Source organism: Pristiophorus japonicus, chromosome 4 (assembly GCF_044704955.1).
Source record: "Pristiophorus japonicus isolate sPriJap1 chromosome 4, sPriJap1.hap1, whole genome shotgun sequence".
Lineage (NCBI taxonomy): Eukaryota > Metazoa > Chordata > Chondrichthyes > Pristiophoridae > Pristiophorus > Pristiophorus japonicus.
Genome location: NC_091980.1, coordinates 305162699 through 305184581, shown reverse-complemented (window position 1 = coordinate 305184581; position 21883 = coordinate 305162699). Strand labels below are relative to the sequence as shown.

General features: G+C 49.3%; 1 protein-coding gene across 3 annotated transcripts in view; it reads left to right on the top strand.

The window, feature by feature from the left end:
• Positions 1-21883, top strand: part of nrde2 (NRDE-2, necessary for RNA interference, domain containing) — a 101094-nt gene that overhangs the window by 62876 nt on the left and 16335 nt on the right. For all 3 annotated transcript variants that reach the window (XM_070879656.1, XM_070879657.1, XM_070879654.1), the window contains exons 8-9: positions 2688-2811; positions 9104-9279. In XM_070879656.1, coding sequence (XP_070735757.1) covers positions 2688-2811; positions 9104-9279 — 300 coding nt within the window. The remainder of the gene's footprint in view (positions 1-2687; positions 2812-9103; positions 9280-21883) is intronic.

Genomic DNA, 21883 nt, shown 5'->3' with positions numbered 1-21883 from the left:
GAGCTGTCTGCATTCCTCTGTGCTATTTGAGTGGTGGCAGAGAGTTTGATCTTGAGTGACCCTGAGCTGAAGTAGTATTTCCAAGCCTGTTTTAAGTGTACAGTCTGTAATGCCTTGCACCATTAATACCATTCAAATTGAAAATTTGCACCTCTGCTAATAGCAGATGCACTGCGGGGTGAATATTCGCTGTACTCTCTGGAAGGTGCTATTGTAATGAATTTTAAAAGATTGATTCATTTCCTCCTTCGTTTTTGTTATGGTGCCTGCTTTCAAATATACTTCACAACTATTGGAAATGACGTTCGATTTGACAGCAGATGGGATTGTGACAGCAGAAAACAGAACCCGTTTATAATCGGCACGTCAGAACTACTTGATTGATCCAATTCATCTCTTCCAAACTCTGCCTCTGCTTAAACTCCCTCAGTCTTCCCTTCAACTGGGTCTTTCAGAATCCAGGCTCGGCATCCTGGGGATTGGCTCGGCAGCCCGACATGTGGTCAGCCTGGCCGGCAGGCGGGAGGGAGCTGCAGCTGCCCCTGGGGATGAGGGGGGTGGGGGAGGGGCCAGCAATCAATGTGGGGGTGAGGGAAAGAGCAACTGTGATCAGTGGTGGGGGAGAGAGGCCTGAGATCGGGGGTGGGGGAGAGGCCTGTGATGGGGCTGCTTGTGATTGGGGGGGGGGGGGGGGAGGAAGTTGGGGGAAGAGGCCTGTGATCGGGGAGGGGGGGAGTTGGGGGAAGAGGCCTGTGATCGGGGAGGGGGGGAGTTGGGGGAAGAGGCCTGTGCTTCGGGGTGGAGGGGGGGAGTTGGGGGAGAGGCCTGTGACTGGGGGCAGCCTGTGATTGGGGGGGGGGGGAAGTTGGGGGAGAGGCCTGTGATTGGGAGGGGGGGGGGAGTTGGGGGGGGAAGTTGGGGGAGAGGCCTGTGACTGGGGGCAGCCTGTGATTGGGGGGGGGCAAGTTGGGGGAGAGGCCTGTGACTGGGGGCAGCCTGTGATTGGGGGGAGATGTTGGGGGACAGATCTGTGATTGGGGGAGAGGGGAGGATGTTGGGGGAGAGGCCTGTGATTGGGGTTGGGGGGGATGTTGGAGAGGCCTGTGATTGGGGGCAGCCTATGGTTAGGGGGGAGATGTTGGGGACAGGCCTGTGTTTGGGGGATGGGGGAGGATGTTGGGGGAGAGGCCTGTGATTGTGGGGGAGGATGTTGGGGGAGAGGCCTGTGATTGGGAGGGGGGGGAGGATGTTGGGGGAGAGGCCTGTGATTGGGAGGGGGGGAGGATGTTGGGGGAGAGGCCTGTGATTGGGAGGGGGGGAGGATATTGGGGGAGAGGCCTGTGATTGGAGGGGGGAGGATGTTGGGGGAGAGGCCTGTGATTGGAGGGGGGAGGATGTTGGGGGAGAGGCCTGTGATTGGGGGCAGGGGGAGGATGTTGGGCGAGAGGCCTGTGATTGGGGGGGGAGGATGTTGGGGGAGAGGCCTGTGATTGGGGGGGGGGGGAGGATGTTGGGGGAGAGGCCTGTGATTGGGGGGGGAGGATGTTGGGGGAGAGGCCTGTGATTGGGGGGGGGGGGATGTTGGGGGAGAGGCCTGTGATTGGGGGGGGGGATGTTGGGGGAGAGGCCTGTGATTGGGGGGGGGGAGGATGTTTGGGGAGAGGCCTGTGATTGGGGGGGGGGGAGGATGTTGGGGTATAATCCTGTGATTGGGGTGGGGGGAGGATGTTGGGGGAGAGGCCTGTGATTGGGGGGGGGGAGGATGTTGGGGGAGAGGCCTGTGATTGGAGGGGGGAGGATGTTGGGGGAGAGGCCTGTGATTCTGGGGGAGGATGTTGGGGGAGAGGCCTGTGATTGGGGGGGGGGAGGATGTTGGGGGAGAGGCCTGTGATTGGGGGGGGGGGATGTTGGGGGAGAGGCCTGTGATTGGGGGGGGGAGGATGTTTGGGGAGAGGCCTGTGATTGGGGGGGGGGGGAGGATGTTGGGGTATAATCCTGTGATTGGGGTGGGGGGAGGATGTTGGGGGAGAGGCCTGTGATTGGGGGGGGGGGAGGATGTTGGGGGAGAGGCCTGTGATTGGAGGGGGGAGGATGTTGGGGTATAATCCTGTGATTGGGGGGGGGGGGAGCGGGTGGGGATGTTGGGGGAGAGGTTTGTGATTGGAGGGTGGTGGGGGGGGGAGAGATGTGAGGCCTGTATTAGGGGGTGGGTGGGGGAGGAAGAGGTGTGTGTGGGTCGGTACTCAGGGCCGGGACTGAGAGACTGCTCTTGCATCTCTTATTGAGCCCGGGTGTTTGTATAGCACTGACAGTAATGCCTTTTAAACCCACATCAGATGGCTTAAAAAAAATATTGGTTTGTCACAGTCGAGACTTCAGCCAGCAAAGTCTTTGGTATGCAGGAGCAGTCTTGCTTTGAGGCTGCTGTAGTTGACAACCGTAACTATAGATTTTTTAATCTCATCTCATCTTCACCGTGCTATTTGACATCTGTTGTTTTATTTTCTTCGTCTCATTTTTCAATCTTTGCGTATTGAACAAAAAAACAATTACAGGCTGAATGAAGCTTGACGCTAACAATTGATGTGTCTGTGCATTGCACTTAGCCATTCAGGGAGGTTCTGGCTGCATTACTTGACATACTGAATTATCAATAACAAAGAGTCTGTGCCTGTTTCCCGATGAAGGTGGAATTCTTTGAGCCATTCTGGGACAGCGGTGAACCCCGCTTTGGCGAAGAAGGAGCGAGGGGTTGGAAGGCATGGATGCGGCAGCAGGAGAAGGGCGGGTGGGTTGTCCTGAATGAGCCAGGTGAGAGACCTTTTGATGCCTCTTTGTTCCATTTCGTATCGAAGATTGAACTTTGCACTCCCGCATGCTTGGCAACAAGTCGTCGTCATCATCATAGGCAGTACCTCGGAATCGAGGAAGACTTGCTTCCACTCTTAAAATGAGACCTTAGGTGGCTGAACAGTCCAATACGAGAGCCACGGTCCCTGTCACAGGTGGGACAGATAGTCGTTGAGGGAAGGGGTGGGTGGGACTGGTTTGCCGCATGCTCTTTCCGCCGCCTGCGCTTGATTTCTGCATGCTCTCGGCGATGAGACTCGAGGTGCTCAGCGCCCTCCCGGATGCGCTTCCTCCACTTAGGGCGGTCTTTGGCCAGGGACTCCCAGGTGTCAGTGGGGATGTCGCACTTTATCAGGGAGGCTTTGAGGGTGTCCTTGTAACGTTTCCTCTGCCCACCTTTGGCTCGTTTGCCGTGAAGGAGTTCAGAGTAGAGCGCTTGCTTTGGGAGACTCGTGTCTAGCATGCAGACAATGTGGCCTGCCCAGCGGAGCTGATCAAGTGTGGTCAGTGCTTCAATGCTGGGGATGTTGGCCTGGGCGAGGACGCTAATGTTGGTGCGCCTGTCCTCCCAGGGGATTTGTAGGATCTTGCGGAGACATCGTTGGTGGTATTTCTCCAGTGACTTGAGATGTCTACTGTACATGGTCCATGTCTCTGAGCCATACAGGAGGGCGGGTATTACTACAGCCCTGTAGACCATGAGCTTGGTGGCAGATTTGAGGGCCTGGGGCCTGGTCTTCGAACACTCTTTTCTTCAGGCGGCCGAAGGCTGCACTGGCGCACTGGAGGCGGTGTTGAATCTCGTCGTCAATGTCTGCTCTTGTTGATAAGAGGCTCCCAAGGTAGGGGAAATGGTCCACATTGTCCAGGGCCGCGCCGTGGATCTTGATGACTGGGGTACAGTGCTGTGCGGCGTGGACAGGCTGGTGGAGGACCTTTGTCTTTTGGATGTTTAGCATAAGGCCCATGCTCAGTAAATACTGAGTCGACTATGTCCTGAGTTCAGCCTCTGTATGTGCGCAGATGCAGGCGTCGTCCACGTACTGTAGCTCGACGACGGAGGTTGGGGTAGTCTTGGACCTGGTCTGGAGACAGCGAAGGTTGAACAGGTTCCCACTGGTTCTGTAGTTTAGTCCCACTCCAGCGGGGAGCTTGTTGTCCGTGAGGTAGAGCATGGCAGCGAGGAAGATTGAGAAGAGGGTTGGGGCGATGACACACCCCTGTTTGACCCCGTCCAGACGCGGATTGGGTCTGTAATGGATCCGTTGGTAAGGATCACGGCCTGCATGTCGTCGTGGAGCAGGCAGAGGATCTTGGCAACAAGTCACCTGCTCTGAAGCAGACCTTTCCCCTGTTTGCCTTTTTTATCTAAACCTTTGACACTAAGCCAGCAGTGAAGTTTGTAACACTACCCCCTCTCAGTCAGAAGGTCGTGGGTGCAAGTCCAACTCCAGAACATGGGCATAAAATCTAGGCTGACAGTTCCAGTGCAGTACTGAGTGAGTTCTGCACTGTTGGAGGTGCCGTCTTTCCGATGAGACGTTAATCTAAGATCCCATCTGCCAGTTCCACTGGTTTAGATGGACAGTCACGATCCCATACTGCATCCGGAAGGAGAGCAGAGAGTTCTCTTAACTTTCCAAATACTATTTTCCTTCAACCAACATCACCAAAAAAATAACCTAACACGTAATCCATCCTCTTGCTGTTTGTGAGACCTGCTGTGTACAAAGGCTGTGTTTGATCGTGTAACAGTAACTGCATTCTTAAAGTAATTCATTCTATGCAAAGTAGTTGGGAAGCTTCCAAGAGGCCCGACAGGAGACTATATAAATATTTTTCTTTCTCTGCCTCTCTTTCAGCCGTGTCAGCTGTAGGTCAGTGGGTAGCACCCTCACCGCTGAGTCCTGGGTTCAAGTCCCACTCCAGAGACCTGAGCACAAAACTCGAGGCTGACACTCCAGTGCAGTGCTGAGGGGGTGCTGCATGGTCAGAGATGCCGCCTTTCAGACGAGACGTCGCCCTCAGGTGGACGCAAGATCCCATGGCGCTATTTCAAAGACGAGCAGGGCTGTTGCCCCGGTGTCCTGGCTAATATTTCTCCCCCAATCAACATCGCTAAAACAGCTTATGTAGTCATTATCACATTGTTGTTTGTGGGAGCTTGCTGTGCGCACATTGGCTGCCATGTTTCCTACATTACAACAGTGACTACTCTTTTTTAAAAAAAAGTATTTCATTGGCTGTAAACTGCTTTGGGTCGTGAAAGGCGCTGTATAAAAACGCTCAACTCATTTTTAGTGTGGAAGCAACTCGTTGACTCCGAGGGACTGCCTGAGAAGGAGAATATAAATGCAAGTCTTTTTTTTTTTTCTTTTTCTCTGTTTCCTTCCAATCCCTAGGCCATGTTTCCTGAGTAATGTTACTTTCTTTCCCTTTCCAGTTTTTTCCCCCTTTCCTCTCCTGCAGGTTCTTGCTTGGGGCACTGTTCTGTGGATGATGGGGCCCTTCTCCACCTCCACCATTTAGCTAATCCCAGTTTTGTCCTCTCCCAATATCGACACATGCTCTTTCCATTGGGGTTACTGGAAGGTAATCGGAAGCAGACCCCTGCCTGATACTCTCGAGAGTGTCGTGAGGTCAATGATGGTGCCTTGCTTGACACTAGCTGACGTTTGCCTGCTGAGCACAGATCTAAGGCTAAACCAAAGGCTTTCCTGGTCTTTCCAGTGTCAACATCAGACACTCTTGTATAGGAGCTTCCCATCCTCTATAGGAAATCTTCCTCCTCTAAAGTATTTAAATCATAGAATGATACTGCACAGGAGGAGGCCATTTGTCTCATCATGCCTGTGGGAGCTATTCAATTTATCCCATTTCTTTTGTGAATGTTACTATTGAATCTGCTTCCACCACCCTTTTCAGGCAGTGCTTTCCAGGTCACAACAGCTCGCTGGTTAAAAATAAAAAGTTTCCTCATGTCGCCTCTGGTTCTTTTGCCAATCACCTTAAATCTGTGTCCTCCAGTTACTGCCACAATTACATAGAGAATTACATAGTATTTACAGCACAGAAACGGGCTATTCGGCCCAAGTGGTCGATGCCGGTGTTTATGCTCCACACGAGCCTCCTCCCACCCCTGTTTATCTCGCCCTATCAGCATAATCTTCTGTTCCTCGTGCACTTAGCGAGCTTCCCCTTAAATGCATCTATGCTATTTGCCTCGACTACACCATGTGGTAGTGAGTTTCACATTCTAACCACTCTCTTGGTGAAGAAGTTTCTTCTCAATTCCCTATTGGATTTACTAATAGTTATGCTTTATAGTTACCTTATAGTTTAGCCACCTAAGGACTCATTTTTAAGAATGGAAGCAAGTCTTACTCGATTCCGAGGGGCTGCCTATGATGATGATAGTTATAGGACCCTCCTGTTCAGGAGTTCCCCCTTCTTTTGTAGGAGCTGCCTTGCTTCTGTATAGGCAATCAACCCCCACCCCAAACATGAGCACCCCCCTCTTCAGAAGCTTTATTCCCTCTATACTTCCCTCTCCTCTGATCCACAACATGCTTTAGCCCCAGTCTCCCAAGCTCCGCTCCCACTGCATTATTGGGAATTTTTCTATTGCTCACAACAGTCACCCATGGCAACCCAATTAGTGCCACATTGTGGGCGACCTCGCTCTCTATACCACAAACGACTGGAATGAAGCTGTTGCCACACTTCGTGGCTGTCGGGGAGGGAAACATTCATCCTATCTGGTTGGATTGGAACGCAGGTTCCAGAGACGAAACATAGAAACATAGAAAGTAGGTGCAGGAGTAGGCCATTCGCCCTTCGAGCCTGCACCACTATTCAATATGATCATGGCTGATCATGCAACTTCAATACCTCTTTCCTGCTTTCTCTCCATGCCCCCTTGATCCCTTTAACCGTAAGGGCCACATCTAACTCTCTTTTGAATAGATCTAACAAACTGACCTCAACAACTTTCTGTGGTAGAGAATTCCACAGGTTCACAATTCTGAATGAAGAAGTTTCTCCTCATCTCGGACCTAAATGGCCTACCCCTTATCCTTAGACTGTGACCCCTGGTTCTGGACATTCCTAACATTGGGAACATTCTTCCTGCATCTAACCTGTCCAATCCCGTCAGAATTTTATGTTTCTATGAGATCCCCGCTCATTCTTCTAAATTCCAGTGACTATAAGCCTAGTCGATTCAGTCTTTCTTCATATGTCAGTCCTGCCATCCCGAGAATCAGTCTGGTGAACCTTCGCTGCACTCCCTCAATAGCAAGAATGTCCTTCCACAGATTGGGTTGCGAAAGGACATTGTGGTGATTGAATCTTCTCACCTGGTTTCCCCAAATCTAAATGTTGGAGCAGGAATTATCAGTAAAGGCAATCTGATTACCATGTGTTTAATTATTGCTTTTGTCCCTGAAGTTTAATTTTTGGTTGCATAATAAGCAGAGATAATGAAACAAATGCAATCCTGGTTAACCCTTTTGCCCCACTGCAATTACACATTCAGAAATGTATTTTGGTGTGTATTCTTTTAAAGAAGACTCGAGCATGTTAAAGCTCAGGGCCATGGTTTTTGCAGCAAGAGCTCCTTGCTGCTCTTGTTTGTCTTCAGTATGATGCTGGCCAGTGGTTACCTGGGGAGGCTCGGACAGCATTCCGTGTGAGTATGGGCAAGTTATTTGTCCTGCAGTTTTACAGTGGCCTGTTGGTGGGACTGCCACTGGACCAAGACCTAGCTCTGTCAAGCCCGTGTGGTGGCTGGTGTGCAACGGCCACCACACATTAAAAAAATCCACGCACAGGCATCTTCCACCCTTCGAGATGTAGTTCAGGACCTGGAATTTTAAGTCCTTCATTGAAACACCCGTGAATTTCTTGACACGGAAGCAAGTCATTCTCGGTTCAAGGGACTGCCTATGATGATGATGGTGGTGGGACTGAGTAGTCCACAGACTAGCCCCCCCGACGTCCCCCGACCTCCCAACAACCAGAATTGACCAGCCTTTTGAAGAGACGAGGAAGATTGAACGGAGGGCGAAACATTTCTATCGTCTCTGCCACCACACCCCGCACATCACCAAAAGAATCCAAACTGTTCTAGGACCACGAGTGGGCCATTCAGCCCCTCGAACTTGTTCCGCCATTCAATTCGATCATGACTGTTCTGTATCTTGACTCCGTTTATCCACCTTGGTTCCATATTCCTTAATACCCTTACCCGACAAAAGTAAGAGATTGCCAGGAGTGGGGCACGAACCAGCGTGAACATTTGATGATTGGATTTCGGTGCATGTTTAATTCTTAACTAAATGAGGGGACTGGGTTGAACGGTGGGTGCTAACCAGAGCTGTCAGACCAGCCCAGTTGCCTGGGTCACCCAGACAGTCACAGTCCACTCCCCGTTGACGTGACCCCACCATCCAAACAGGCTTCAGCATTTAGCATTAATCCAACGTTGGCACTCAGACACCCGGCAAAAGAAACTAAAGGCACACAGAGACTACCACAGTCTCACGCACACGAAATATTACAAGGTAAGAAGGACAGTGAAGGCGTGACTTTACAAGTGTCAGGCGACAGCTTGCTGAACAGTTACAAGGAGTCCAAATATATCTGGTTTCTCATAGAATCTTGCAGCACATTAGGAGGCTATTCCAACCCATCTTGCCTCTGCTCTTTAGTAGAGCTACCCAATTAATCCCACTCCCCCGCTCTTTCCCCATAGCCCTGCAAATTTTTCCCCTTCAAGTATTTATCCATTTCCCCTTTGAAAGTTACTCTTGAATCTGCTCCCACCGCCAATTACCTTAAATCTGTGTCCTCTGGTTACTGACCCTCCGACCAGTGCAAACAGTTTCACCTTATTTGCTCTATCAAATCCTTCCATGATTTTGAACGGCTGTATTAAATCTCCCCTTAAACTTCTCTGTTCTGAGGAGAACAGCCCCCATTTCCCCTGTCTCGCCACATAACTGTAATCCCTCATCCCTGGAACCATTCTCATAAATCTCCTTTGCACCTCTCCAAAGCCTTCGCGTCCTTCATAAAGTGTGGTGCCCAAAATTGGCCACACTAGCCCAGCTGAGGCCTAACCAGTGATTTGTAAAGGTTCAACAGCCTTCTTAGTTTGTCCTGCCAGCTTCAGAGATTTCTGGATGTAGACCCCCAGCTTTTACTGTTCCGACACCCCCCTTTAAAATTTGTACCATTTTAATTTGAATAGGCGATGACGAGGAGGAGGAGGAGGAAGATGGAGAAGAAATTAAGGATAAGTCATTACCAAAGTGGCAGCTCTGGAGGCAGGTGGAGAGTGCCCGTGACTCCAAGCACTGGTTGCCATGGCGAGCCGATAAAGCGAAAGGTCAGACTGAAGAGGACTGTGAGGATCCAGACAGACAGGTGAGCTAGCCGTTTGCACCCACATCGGAACACCGATTGCGGGACGAAGAAAAAAGCCATTTGGCCAACCGAACCCTCTTCCTCCACTGAGCAAGTGCAGTTTGCCCAGTGGTGTACATGCCCCTCCCCCCCCCCCCTCTCTCTCTCTCTCTCTCTCTCTCTCTCTCTCTCTCTCTCTCTCTCTCTCTCTCTCTCTCTCAAAAGCTGCAGATTGAACCCCGTTTAAGGCTCTGATATTTCACACCATCTTAAAATTCTTCCCCCGTTTTAAAAATTCTCTTCCTTGACTATTGCAATGCTCCCCTGGCCGCCTCTCATCTTCCACCCTTCAAAGCTTCAACTCATTCAAACCTCTGCTGTCCCAATCCTAACTCGCACCAAGTCCCGTTCACCCATCACCCCCTGTGCTCACTGACCTACATTGGTTCCCAGTGGGCTAACGCCCCGATTTTAAAAACTCTCATCCTTATTTTCAAATCCCTCCGTGGCCTCGTCCCTCCGTATCTCTGTAAACCCCTCCAGCCCACAGTCTTTGTACTCCTCCAATTCTGGCTTATAGAAACATAGAAAATAGGCCCTTTGAGCCTGCACTGCCATTCAATAAGATCATGGCTGATCATTCACCTCAGTACCCCTTTCCTGCTTTCTCTCCATACCCCTTGATCCCTTTAGCCGTCAGGGCCATATCTAACTCCCTCTTGAATATATCCAACGAACTGGCATCAACAACTCTCTGCGGTAGAGAATTCTACAGGTTAACAACTCTCTGAGTGAAGAAGTTTCTCCTCATCTCGATCCCAAATGGCTTACCCCTTATCCTTAGACTGTGACCCCTGGTTCTGGACTCCCCCAACATCGGGAACATTCTTCCTGCATCGAACCTGTCCAGTCCCGTCAGAATTTTATAAGTTTCTATGAGATCCCCTCTCATTCTTTTAAACTCCAGTGAATACAGGCCCAGTCGATCCAGTCTCTCCGCATATCTCAGTCCTGCCATCCCAGGAATCAGTCTGGTGAACCTTTGCTGCACTCCCTCAATAGCAAGAACGTCCTTCCTCAGATTAGGAGACCAAAACTGAACACAATATTCTCGGTGAGGCCTCACTAAGGCCCTGTACAACTGCAGTAAGACCTCCCCTCGCTATGAAGGCCAACATGCCATTAGCCTTCTTCACCGCCTGCTGTACCTGCATGCCAACCTTCAATGACTGATGTACCATGACACCCAGGTCTCGTTGCACCTCCCCTTTTCCTAATCTGCCGCCATTCAGATAATATTCTGCCTTCATGTTTTTGCCACCAAAGTGGATAACCTCACATTTATTCACATTATACTGTATCTGCCATGCATTTGCCCACTCTCCTAACCTGTCCAAATGAACCTGCATATCCCTGATTTCCATCGCTCCACCATTGCCTGGACCTTCAGCTCTGGAATTGCCTCCCTAAACCTCTCTCCATCTCTCTCCTCCTTTAAGATGTTCTTGGTCACCTGTTCTAATATCTCCTTATGTAGCTCAATGTCAAATGTTGTTTGATTATGCTTCTGTAACGCGCCTTGGGATGTTTTACTTTGTTAAAGGCACTACATAAATGCATGTTGTTGATCTGAAGGGCATTGGTTGATTTACTGAAATATCCAATCTTAACATTACAATCCTGGTGTGGAGAAGTGTATGTGAATTTTTAATTGCATGCATATTTATTTTGAAGAGAAATGGAACACCAGGCTTGATTTATTAAGCTGGGCTTGTTTTATAAATGCTCTGCTCTTCTCTGTTTTATGAGCAGGATGCCTGCTGGAGTGTGCATAAACTATAAATTCCTAGCTATGCCCTTGATTAAAATCTGCCTTGTTTAACCCTGACCGGTTCCATGGAATATGCTGCCTTGGTTCTAACCAGCCAGGAATTATAGTGTTCTACACAGAGCATTCACTCTGCTTAAATCCACGCTAAAAATCTGTCGTCATGGGAAAAGGGAGGTACATTTGGTAGACATTGGCCTTTCACCTCTTAAACTTGGGTTCGTATCTGGCCTAGACTGAAAGTCTCCTCTGTGTAATCTACACAAAGTGTATATAATTATTTAAAACTCCGTAATCGCATTCTCTTCTCCGAATTAGAAGGTTGTGGGTTCAAACCCCACTGCAGAACATGATCAAGGCTGACACTTCAGTGAGGGGAAAAAAGTACTTGCATTTATATAGCGCCATTCACGACCTCAATGTCTCAAAGCGTTTACAGCCAATGAAGTACTTTTGAAGTGTAGTCACTGTTGTACTATAGGAAATGCGGCAGCCAATTTGCGCACAGCAAGCTCCACAAACAGCAATGTGATAATGATCAGATAATCTGTTTTAGTTGGCTGAGGGATAAATATTGGCCAAGACACCAGAGAGAACACCCCTGCTCCTCTTCTAAATAGTGTTATGGGATCTTTTATGTCCATCTGAGAGGGCAGATGTGGCCTCGGTTTAACACCTTCTCCGAAAGACAGCACCTCCGACGTTGCAGCAGTCCGTCAGTATGGCACTGGGAAAGTCCGACTGGATTAAGTACTCAAATCCCTGGAGTGGGACTTGCACCCACAGCCTTCTGACTCGGGCGAGAGAGCTACCCACTGAACCACGGCCGACAGAGAACTGGTTGAGGCATTGGAGTTCAGATCCCTCCATAGCAAGTTGTTAAATTGGTATCAATGACCACGAACGGTGCCAGATTATCATAAGGACCCAACCGGTTGACTAATGTCCTTCAGAGGAGGGAACCTTCCACCCTTTCCCTGGCTGTACTTACATTTCAGAATGGCAGGCAATGACTAGTGGCGTGCCGCAGGGCTCAGTGCTGGGACCCCAGCTCTTTACAATATACAACAATGATTTAGATGAAGGAATTGAGTGTAATATCTCCAAGTTTGCAGATGACACTAAACTAGGTGGCGGTGTGAGCTGTGAGGAGGACACTAAGAGGCTGCAGGGTGACTTGGGACGGGTTAGGTGCGTGGGCAAATGCATGGCAGATGCAGTATAATGTGGATAAATGTGAGGTTATCCACTTTGGGGGCAAAAACACGAAGACAGAATATTATCTGAATGGCAGCAGATTAGGAAAAGGTGAGCTGCAACGAGACCTAGGTGTCATGGTTCATCAGTCATTGAAAGTTGGCATGCAGGTACAGCAGGTGGTGAAGAAGGCAAATAGTATGTTGGCCTTAATAGCTAGGGGATTTGAGTATAGGAGCAGGGAGGTCTTACTGCAATTGTACAGGGCCTTCGTGAGGCCTCACCTGGAATATTGTGTTCAGTTTTGGTCTCCTAATCTGAGGAAGGATGTTCTTGCTATTGAGCGAAGGTTCACCAGACTGATTCCCGGGAAGGCTGGACTGAGATATGAGGAGAGACTGGATCAACTGGGCTTTTATACATTGGAGTTTAGAAGGATGATAGGGGATCTCATAGAAACATATAAGATTCTGACGGGACGGGACAAGTTAGATGCAGGAAGAATGTTCCCGATGTTGAGGAAGTCCACAACCAGGGGACATAGTCTAAGGATAAGGGGTAGGCCATTTAGGGCTGAGATGAGAAGCTTCTTCACTCAGAGAGTTGTTAACCTGTGGAATTCCCTGCCGCAGAGAGTTGTTGATGCCAGTTCATTGGATATATTCAAAAGGGATTTACGGCTAAGGGGATCAAGGGGTATGGAGAGAAAGCAGGAAAGGGGTACTAAGGGAATGATTAGCCATGATCTTATTGAATGATGGTGCAGGCTCGAAGGGCCAAATGGCCTACTCCTGCACCTATTTTCCATGTTTCTATGAGCTCAGTCTTGTACAACATGGTTGATTCATAATGACCTTTGAAGTGACCGAACAAGTTACTGTTGTGTGGAGCAAGAAAAGGCCCACCAGCACTGTGTTGGGGATTAAGAGATGGGCAATAAATGCAGCATTGCCAGCTTTACTTACGAGCAACAACAACTTACATTTATTTAAGCTTCCTTTTCTGGCTCCCATACTAGCTGACATTGTTAATGATTCGCTCTCCATATACTGTTCCCCATTCCTTCAAAGATACCGTCATCACCCCTCTTCTCAAAATACTAACCCTTGACCCCGCTGTCCTTGCAAATTACCGCTCCATCTCCAACCTCCCCCTCCAACCTCCTTTTCCTGTCCAAAGTCCTTGAACGTGTTGTCGCCTCCTAAATCCGGGCCCATCTTTCCCGGAACTCCATGTTTGAATCCCTTCAATCCAGTTTCCGCCCCTGCCACAGTACCGAAACGGCTCTCATCAAAGTCACAAATTACATCCTTTGTGACTGACAAAGGTAAACTGTCTGCGGCCTTTGACACGGTTGCCCGCTCCATCCTCCTCCAACGCCTCTCCACCATTGTCCAGCTGGGTCTGATTGCACTCACCTGATTCCATTCTTATCTATCCAATCATAGCCAGAGAATCACCTGCAATGGCTTCTCTTTCCCCCCCCCCCCCCCCCCCAACCCTCCTGCATCGTTACCTCTGGTGTCCCCCAAGGATCTACCCTTGGCCCCCTCGTTTCTCATGTATATGCTGCCCCTTGGCGACATCATCCGAAAACACAGCGTCATTTTCCACATATACGCTGACGACACCCAGCTCTACCTCACCACCACTTCTCTCAATGACTCCACAGTCTCTAAATTGTCAGACTGCTTGTCCGACATCCAGTACTGGATGAGCAGAAATATTCTCCAATTAAATATTGGGAAGGACGAAGCCATTGTCTTTGGTCCCCGCCACAAACTGCGTTCTCTAGCCACCAACTCCATCCCTCTCCCCAGCACGGGGTTGGGGGTACTATATTAGCATGGATAGAAGATTGGCTAATTAATAGAAAACAGAGAGTCGGGATAAATGGTTCATTCTCTGGTTGGCAACCAGTAACTAGTGGGGTGCCTCAGGGATCAGTGCTGGGACCCCAACTATTTACAATCTATGTAAACGACTTGGAAGAAGGGACTGAGTGTAACGTTACCAAATTTGCTGACGATACAAAGATGGGAGGAAAAGCAATGTGTGAGGTGAACACAAAAAATCTGCAAAAAGACAGACAGGCTAAGTGGGCAAAAATTTGTTAGATGGAGTATAATGTTGGAAAGTGTGAGGTCATGCACTTTGGCAGAAAAAAATCAAAGCGTAAGTTATTATTTAAATGGAGAAAGATTGCAGTATAGCGGGACCTGGGGGTACATGTGCATGAAACGCAAAAGGATAATATGCAGATACAGCAAGTGATCAGGAAGGCCAATGGTATCTTGGCCTTTATTGCAAAGGAGATGAAGTATAAAAGCAAGGAAGTCTTGCTACAGCTATATAAGGTATTGGTGAGGCCACACCTGGAATACTGCGTGCAGTTTTGGTTTCCATATTTACGAAGGGGTATACTTGCTTTGGAGGCAGTTCAGAGAAGGTTCACTAGGTTGATTCCGGGGATGAGGGGGTTGACATATGAGGAAAGGTTGAGTAGGTTGGGCCTCCACTCATTGGAATTCAGAAGAATGAGAGGTGATCTTATCAAAACGTATAAGATTATGAGGGGGCTTGACAAGGTGGATGCAGAGAGGATGTTTCCACTGATGGGGGAGACTAGAACTAGAGGGCATGATCTTAGAATAAGGGGCCGCCCATTTAAAACTGAGACGAGGAGAAATTTCTTCTCTCAGAGGGTTATAAATCTGTGGAATTTGCTGTCTCAGAGAGCTGTGGAACCAGGGACATTGAATAAATTTAAGACAGAAATAGAGAATTTCTTAAACGATAAGGGGTTATGGGGAGCGGGCGGGGTAGTGGAGTTGAGTCCATGATCGATCAGCCATGATCTTATTGAATGGCAGAGCAGGCTCGAGCGGCCGTATGGCCTACTCCTGTTTCTATTTCTTGTGTTCTTCTGTTCATCTGTCTGAGGCTGAACCAGACTGTTCGCAACCTTGGTGTCATTTGACCCTGAAACGAGCTTCCGACCACATATCCGTGGCATAACTAAGACCGCCTATTTCCACCTTCATAACATCACCAGTCTCCACCTCGCCTCGGCTCATCTGTTGCGAAAACACTCATCCATGCTTTTGTTACCTCGCGACTTGACTATTCCAACGCCTCCCACATTCTACGCTAAGTAAACTTAAGGTCGCCCAAAACTTGGCTGTCCGTATCCTAGCTAGCACAAAGTCCCACTCACCCATCACCCACTGTGCTCGCTGACCTACATTGGCTCCCGGTTAAGCAACGCCTCGATTTCAAAATTCTCACTCTTGTTTTCAAATCCCTCCATGGCCTCGTTGCTCCCTATTTCTGTAATCTCCTCCGGTCCCACAACCCCCCCCGAGACATCTGCACTTCTCTAATTCTGCTCTCTTGATTCTAATCGCTCAATCATTGGTTGCCGTGCCTTCTGTTACCCAGGCCATAAGCTCTCTGCCTAAACCTCTCCACCTCTCCAGCTCTCTTTCCTCCTTTAAGATGCTCCTTAAAACCTACATCTTGTCACCTGCCCTAATTTCTCCGTATGTGGCTTGGTGTAAATTTTTTGTCTTGTGCCGTTTTACTATGTTAAAGGTGCTATGTAAATATAAGTTGTTGTTGTTGTTCAATATGGAAAAATGTCCTCAGGTTCTTCAGGGAAGGGCAATCAAAAAAATCCCCAGAAGAACTTTTTAAAAAAAAAAAGCTGAATGTGTTGTAGAATCCACAAATTTTATGGCACAGAAAGGTGTGGCGTGCCTTCCGAGAGAGCAACTTGATCAGTACAATTCTAAGAATTTTTCCAATGGCTCAAGGGTCGATAACGAGAGGGCACAGATTTAATGTGAGTGGCAAAAGAACCAGAAGCAACATGAGGGAAAACATTTTCCACGAGTGGTGAGGATTTGGAATGCACTGCCTGATGGGGTGGTGGGTAACGATTCAATCGTAGCCTTCAAAAGGGAATTGGATAAATATTTGGAGACAAAATTGCAGAGATCGGGGGAGTGGGACTAACTGGATCGCTCTTCGAAAGAGCAGATGCGATGGGCTGAATGGCCTCCTGTACTGTACCTGTAAAGTCCTTACTCTACAGCATGAAACCACACGAGGCACATTCCAGGGACAAGGCCACTCTGTGACCTTAGCTCTTTATTACAGGACTCCAGAAGTGATGACCCTGCGTGGGACCTCCCTTTATATACCTGTATGACCAGGTAAGGAGTGTCTCCCACAAGTTCACCCCCTGTGGTCAAGGTGTGCATCTAAGTTGAGTGTATACAGTAATACAGTGGCGTTACATTGTAGTTACAAACATGACATCACCTTCCCCCCCCCCCCAATGAAAGTCTTACTGGGATCATAGGTTCAGTCTTTCAGGTGGTCTACGCTCCCTCGTGGAGCGCCGCAGTTGGGGTTTTGGTTGTTGGACGCTGATGTGAGTGTTTGTCACCTGTGGTGATTCTGGCCTGTCCGGGCTGACCTCAGGGACTGTGCATTCTTCCGATTGCTCTTATTGCATGTTCGCTGGTGGTAGTGTGAGCTCCATCACATGGTCTTCTTCAGGTTCCTCCGTGTCCATGCTGAACCTTTTTTTTTTACTTGGTCTAGATGCCTACGACATATCTGGCCATTGTTGAGTTTTACCACGATGATCCTATTCCCCTCATTGCCAATTACAGTACCCTCAAGCCATTTGGGCCCCATGGCATTATTGAGGACGAATACAGGATCATTTATTTCTATACATCTCCCCCTTGAATTACGGTCATGATACTCATTTTATGACTTGCGCTTGCCCTCAACTCTGTCGGTCAGGACTGGGTGGATGAGGGACAACCGAGTTTTGAGTGTCCGTTTCATGAGTAGCTCTGCAGGCGGGACCCCCATGAGCGAGTGCGGGCGGGATCTATAGGCCAGCAGGAGGCGCGATAGGCGGCATTGTTGGGAGGGTTCTTGAATCCTGAGCATACCTTGCTGAATGATTTGGACTGCCTGTTCCGCCTGGCCATTGGAGGCCGGCTTGAACGGCGCAGTCCTGATGTGGTTGATGCCATTGCCCGACATAAACTCCCGGAATTCATAGCTCGTGAAACACGAGCCATTGTCACTAACCAGGATGTCCGGCAAGCCATGGGTTGTAAAGATCGCACGTAGGCTTTCCACGGTGGTGGATGATGCACTCGATCCATTTCGAGTACGCATCTACTACAATGAGGAACATCTTCCCCATGAACGGGCCCACATAGTCAATGTGAATGCGTGACCATGGCTTGGTGGGCCAGGGCCACGGGCTGAGCGGGGCCTCCCTGGGAGCATTACCCACCTGGGCACAGGTCGTGCACCTGCAAACACAGTGTTCCAGGTCTGAATCAATTCCAGGCCACCAAACGTGTGACCGGGCAATGGCCTTCATCATCACAATGTCTGGGTGCTCGCTGTGGAGTTCCCTGATGAATGCCTCTCTGCCCTTCTGGGGCATGACTACCCGGCTGCCCCATAGTAGGCAGTCGGCTTGGATGGCGAACTCATTCATCCGCCTGTGGAACGGTCTGACATCCTCAGGGCATGCTCCGTGTGCGGGCGCCCAATCCCCAGTCAGGACACATTTCTTAATCAAGGACAGAAGGGGATCTCTGTTTGTCCAGATTTTGATCTGGTGGGCTGTGATGGGGGAGCCTGCACTGTCAAAGGCATCGACAGCCATGACCATCTCAGCGCTTTGCTCAGCTGCCCCCTCGGTGGTGACCAGTGGGAGCCTGCTGAGTGCGTCAGTGCAGTTTTCAGTGCTGGGCCGGAGCCGGATGGAGTAGTCATAAGCAGCTAGGGTGAGAGCCCACCGCTGTATGCGAGCTGATGCGTTGGCATTGACAGCCTTGCTGTCGGTGACAACAGGGATGTGAGTGGATTGTGGTCTGTCTCTAATTGAAACTTCCTACCGAAGAGGTACTGATGCATTTTTTTTAGATCATAGACGCATGCAAGCGCTTCCTTCTCGACCATCCCATATCCCCGTTCTGCTTAAGAGAGTGACCTGGAGGCATAAGCCACAGGCTGTAGCTGACCCTCAGCATTACCCTGCTGCAACACGCACCCAACCCCATAGGATGATGCATCACAAGTCAGAACTAAACGTTTACAGGGGTCATACAGGGTCAACAATTTGTTTGAACAAAATAGATTTCGTGTCCGATCAAAAGCCCGTTTCTGACAGTCCCCCCAAAACCAATCGCAACCCTTACGCAGGAGCACATGTAGCGGCTCCAACAACGTGCTCAAGTTCGGCAGAAAGTTCCCGAAATAGTTCAACAGTCCCAGGAATGAACGCAGCTCCGACGTGTTGCAGGGCCTGGGTGCTCGTCGAATCGCCTCTGTTTTGGATTCGGTGGGCCGAATCCCATCTGCAACAGCCTTACTGCCCAGAAACTCAACCTCAGGAGCTAAAAACACACATTTAGACTTCTTGAGTCGCAGGCCTACCCGGTCCAGTCGGTGTAGCACCTCCTCCAGGTTGTGGAGGTATTCCTCCATATCTTGACCCATGTTGAGGGTGTCATCCTGGAATACAATCGTTCCAGGGATGGATTTAAGCAGGCTTTCATGTTACGTTGAAAAATCACGGCCGCTGATCGAATGCCAAACGGGCACCTGTTATACGCAAACAGTCCCTTGTGCGTGGTGATGGTGGTCAGTACTTTGGATTCGTCGGCCAATTCCTGGGTCATATAGGCTGAAGTGAGGTCCAACTTGGTGAACAGCTTGCCGCCTACCAGTGTGGCGAAAAGGTCCTTTGCTCTTGGGAGCGGGTATTGGTCTTGTAGGGACACCCGATTGATGGTGGCCTTGTAGTCGCCACAGATCCTGACGGAGCCATCTGCTTTTGGAACAGCAACGATGGGGCTCGCCCAGTCACTGAATTCAACAGGCGAGATGATGCCCTCTCGCAACAACCGGTCCAATTCGCCCTCGATTTTTTTCCCGTATCACATACGGCACCGCTCTGGCTTTGTGGTGCACTGGCCTGGCGTCCGGGGTGATGTGTATCACTACTTTAGTGCCTTTGAAAGTCCCGATGCCCGGATGAAATAGTGACTCGAATTGTTGTAGGACTTGTGAGCACGAACTTCGCTCCACCGAGGACATTGTGTGAACATCCCCCCCATTTCCAGTTCATCTCGGCTAACCAGCTCCTCCCCAACAGAGTGGGACCATTGCCCGGGACAATCCAGAGTGGCAGCCGGTTCACTAGCCCATTGTGTGTGACAGCCATCATTGCACTGCCTAGCACCGGAATGATTTCCTTGATGTAAGTCTGTAATTGTGTCTCAATACGTTCTAATTTGGGTCTACTGGCTTTAAGCGGCCATAGCTTCTCGAATTGCTGAACGCCCATGAGTGACTGGCTTGCCCCAGTGTCCAGTTCCATGCGTACTGGGATGCCGTTCAACAAAACCCTCATCATCATTGGTGGCGTTCTGGTGTATGAACTGTGAACATTTGCCGCATGGACCCGCTGAACCTCGGCGTCCATCGATTTGCCCCAAAAGTCATCCTGCCTCACAGAACCCTTTTCTGGTCCCTCTGTCTCATATCTCAGTCTGGTTGCAGGTTTTCTACACATTCGAGCTAAATGGCCACTGAGATTGCAGTTTCTGCAGACAAACTGTTGAAATCTGCAAGATCTGGCTGAGTGTTTTCCCCCACACCTCCAGCATGAGTGAAAGTTTCCATTATTGGGGACAAAGGGACTATGGCCAGGAATTCCGCGCTGACTGTCCTTTTGACTGCTCTTAAGTACCCTATTAGTGGGTGTCACGCATTGTTCACTGTGAAACCGTTCAGCTTGCCATTGTCTCTGTTGAGATCTTGCTCTGAGATCTATTGCTGCCTGGTAAATGTCGGACTGCCCCTGCCTGCCTGCTGAGCTCTGAGTAGCATTTATGATGTTGACTCCCTGATCTATCGCCGCGTTAGAGGCAGAATTGCGCGCGTAAATCATTTTCATCTCTTCCTCCCCGCCATGAAAGTTTGAGCTAACAACGCTGCTGCTTCCAAGGTCAAGTCCCTGGTCTCAATTAACTTGCAAAAAATTCCTGCATGACCGATACCCTCGATAAAGAAGTCCTTTAGCATCTCCCCCCTGCAGGCGTCTGTGAACTTAGAGGCTGGCCAAACGCTGGAGGTCTGCTACAAAGTCCGGTATGCTCTGTCCTTCACGACGTCGGTGGGTGTAGAATCTGTGTCGAGCCACGTGTATGCTGCTCACCGGTTTGAGGTGCTCCTCGATTAATTTGCTGAGCTCTTCAAAGGTTTTGTCCGACGGCTTTCCGGGTGCCAGTAAGTCCTTCATGAGCGCATAAGTCTTTGGCCCGCAGCTGGTCAGGAGATGAGCCTGTCGCTTGTCGGCCGCTGCATCCCCCAGCCAGTCATTAGTTACAAAGCTTTGCTGAAGCCTCTCGACAAAATCGGCCCAGTCTTCCCCAACACAGTACCGTTCCTCTGTGCTACCGGTGGCCATTCTCGTGGGTTATGAATTCCCGTTTCTCGTCGCCAATGTAAAGTCCTTACTCTACAGTATGAAACCACACGAGGCACATTCCAGGGACAAGGCCACTCTGTGACCTTAACTCTTTATTACAGGACTCCAGAAGTGCTGACCCTGCGTGGGACCTCTCTTTATATACCTGTGTGATCAGGTAAGGAGTGTCTCCCACAAGTTCACCCCCTGTGGTCAAGCTGTGCATCTAAGTTGAGTGTATACAGTAATACAGTGGTGTTACATTGTAGTTACAAACATGACAGTACCATTCTATGATTCTATTTTGGAAAGAACTTGTATTTATAACACGTAACATCCCTCTCCCCTCGAGAGGGCCAATACATTATTTAAAATGCACTGGGACAATTTGCTGTGCAATTTATACAGCAGCTGATGAATGGAATATTTTTGGCTGCTGATCTAGCAGTGCAGCAATATGGATTTCAAATGGCTTGTTGCAGGAGAATGCATAAAAAACACTTTAATTACACCTCTGAGCCAAGCTCACAGTGAGCTTAGCACCAAAGAATTTTGCGGGGCAAAATGAGAGCACGTTGTTTGATTTGGCATCTGACCAGTTGTACCCCATCCTAGAGTTCACCAGGGAGGTCATTCGCTGTTCAGCCTTTGTGCGTTGTAAAAATATTATTTAATGGAGATGTGAATGTATTTGAGAAGTTAATAATTGCTGTATAGAAAAATTAACAAGGAAATGTGATCTGTTCTTGCAGTTTTTGCAAGAGTCGTACTTGCTTCCTGTCGCAATTAAACTCATCCTCTGACCTGCCCTGAGCACTGCCATGGGAGATCTGCTAGTATGCATTCTATATAGGAACAAGTGTAGGTCATTCAGCCCCTCAAGCCTGTTCCGCCATTCAATTAGATCTTTGCTGATTTCATCTCCATTTACCTGCCTTCGGTCCATATCGCTTGATACCAATCTATCGATCTCTGTATTGAACATTTATATTGACCCCCAGCGCCCACAGCCTTTTGGGGAAAGGGAGTTCCAGATTTCTGCTACCCTTTGTGTGATATATTTTTCTGTTGTTGCATCCTAT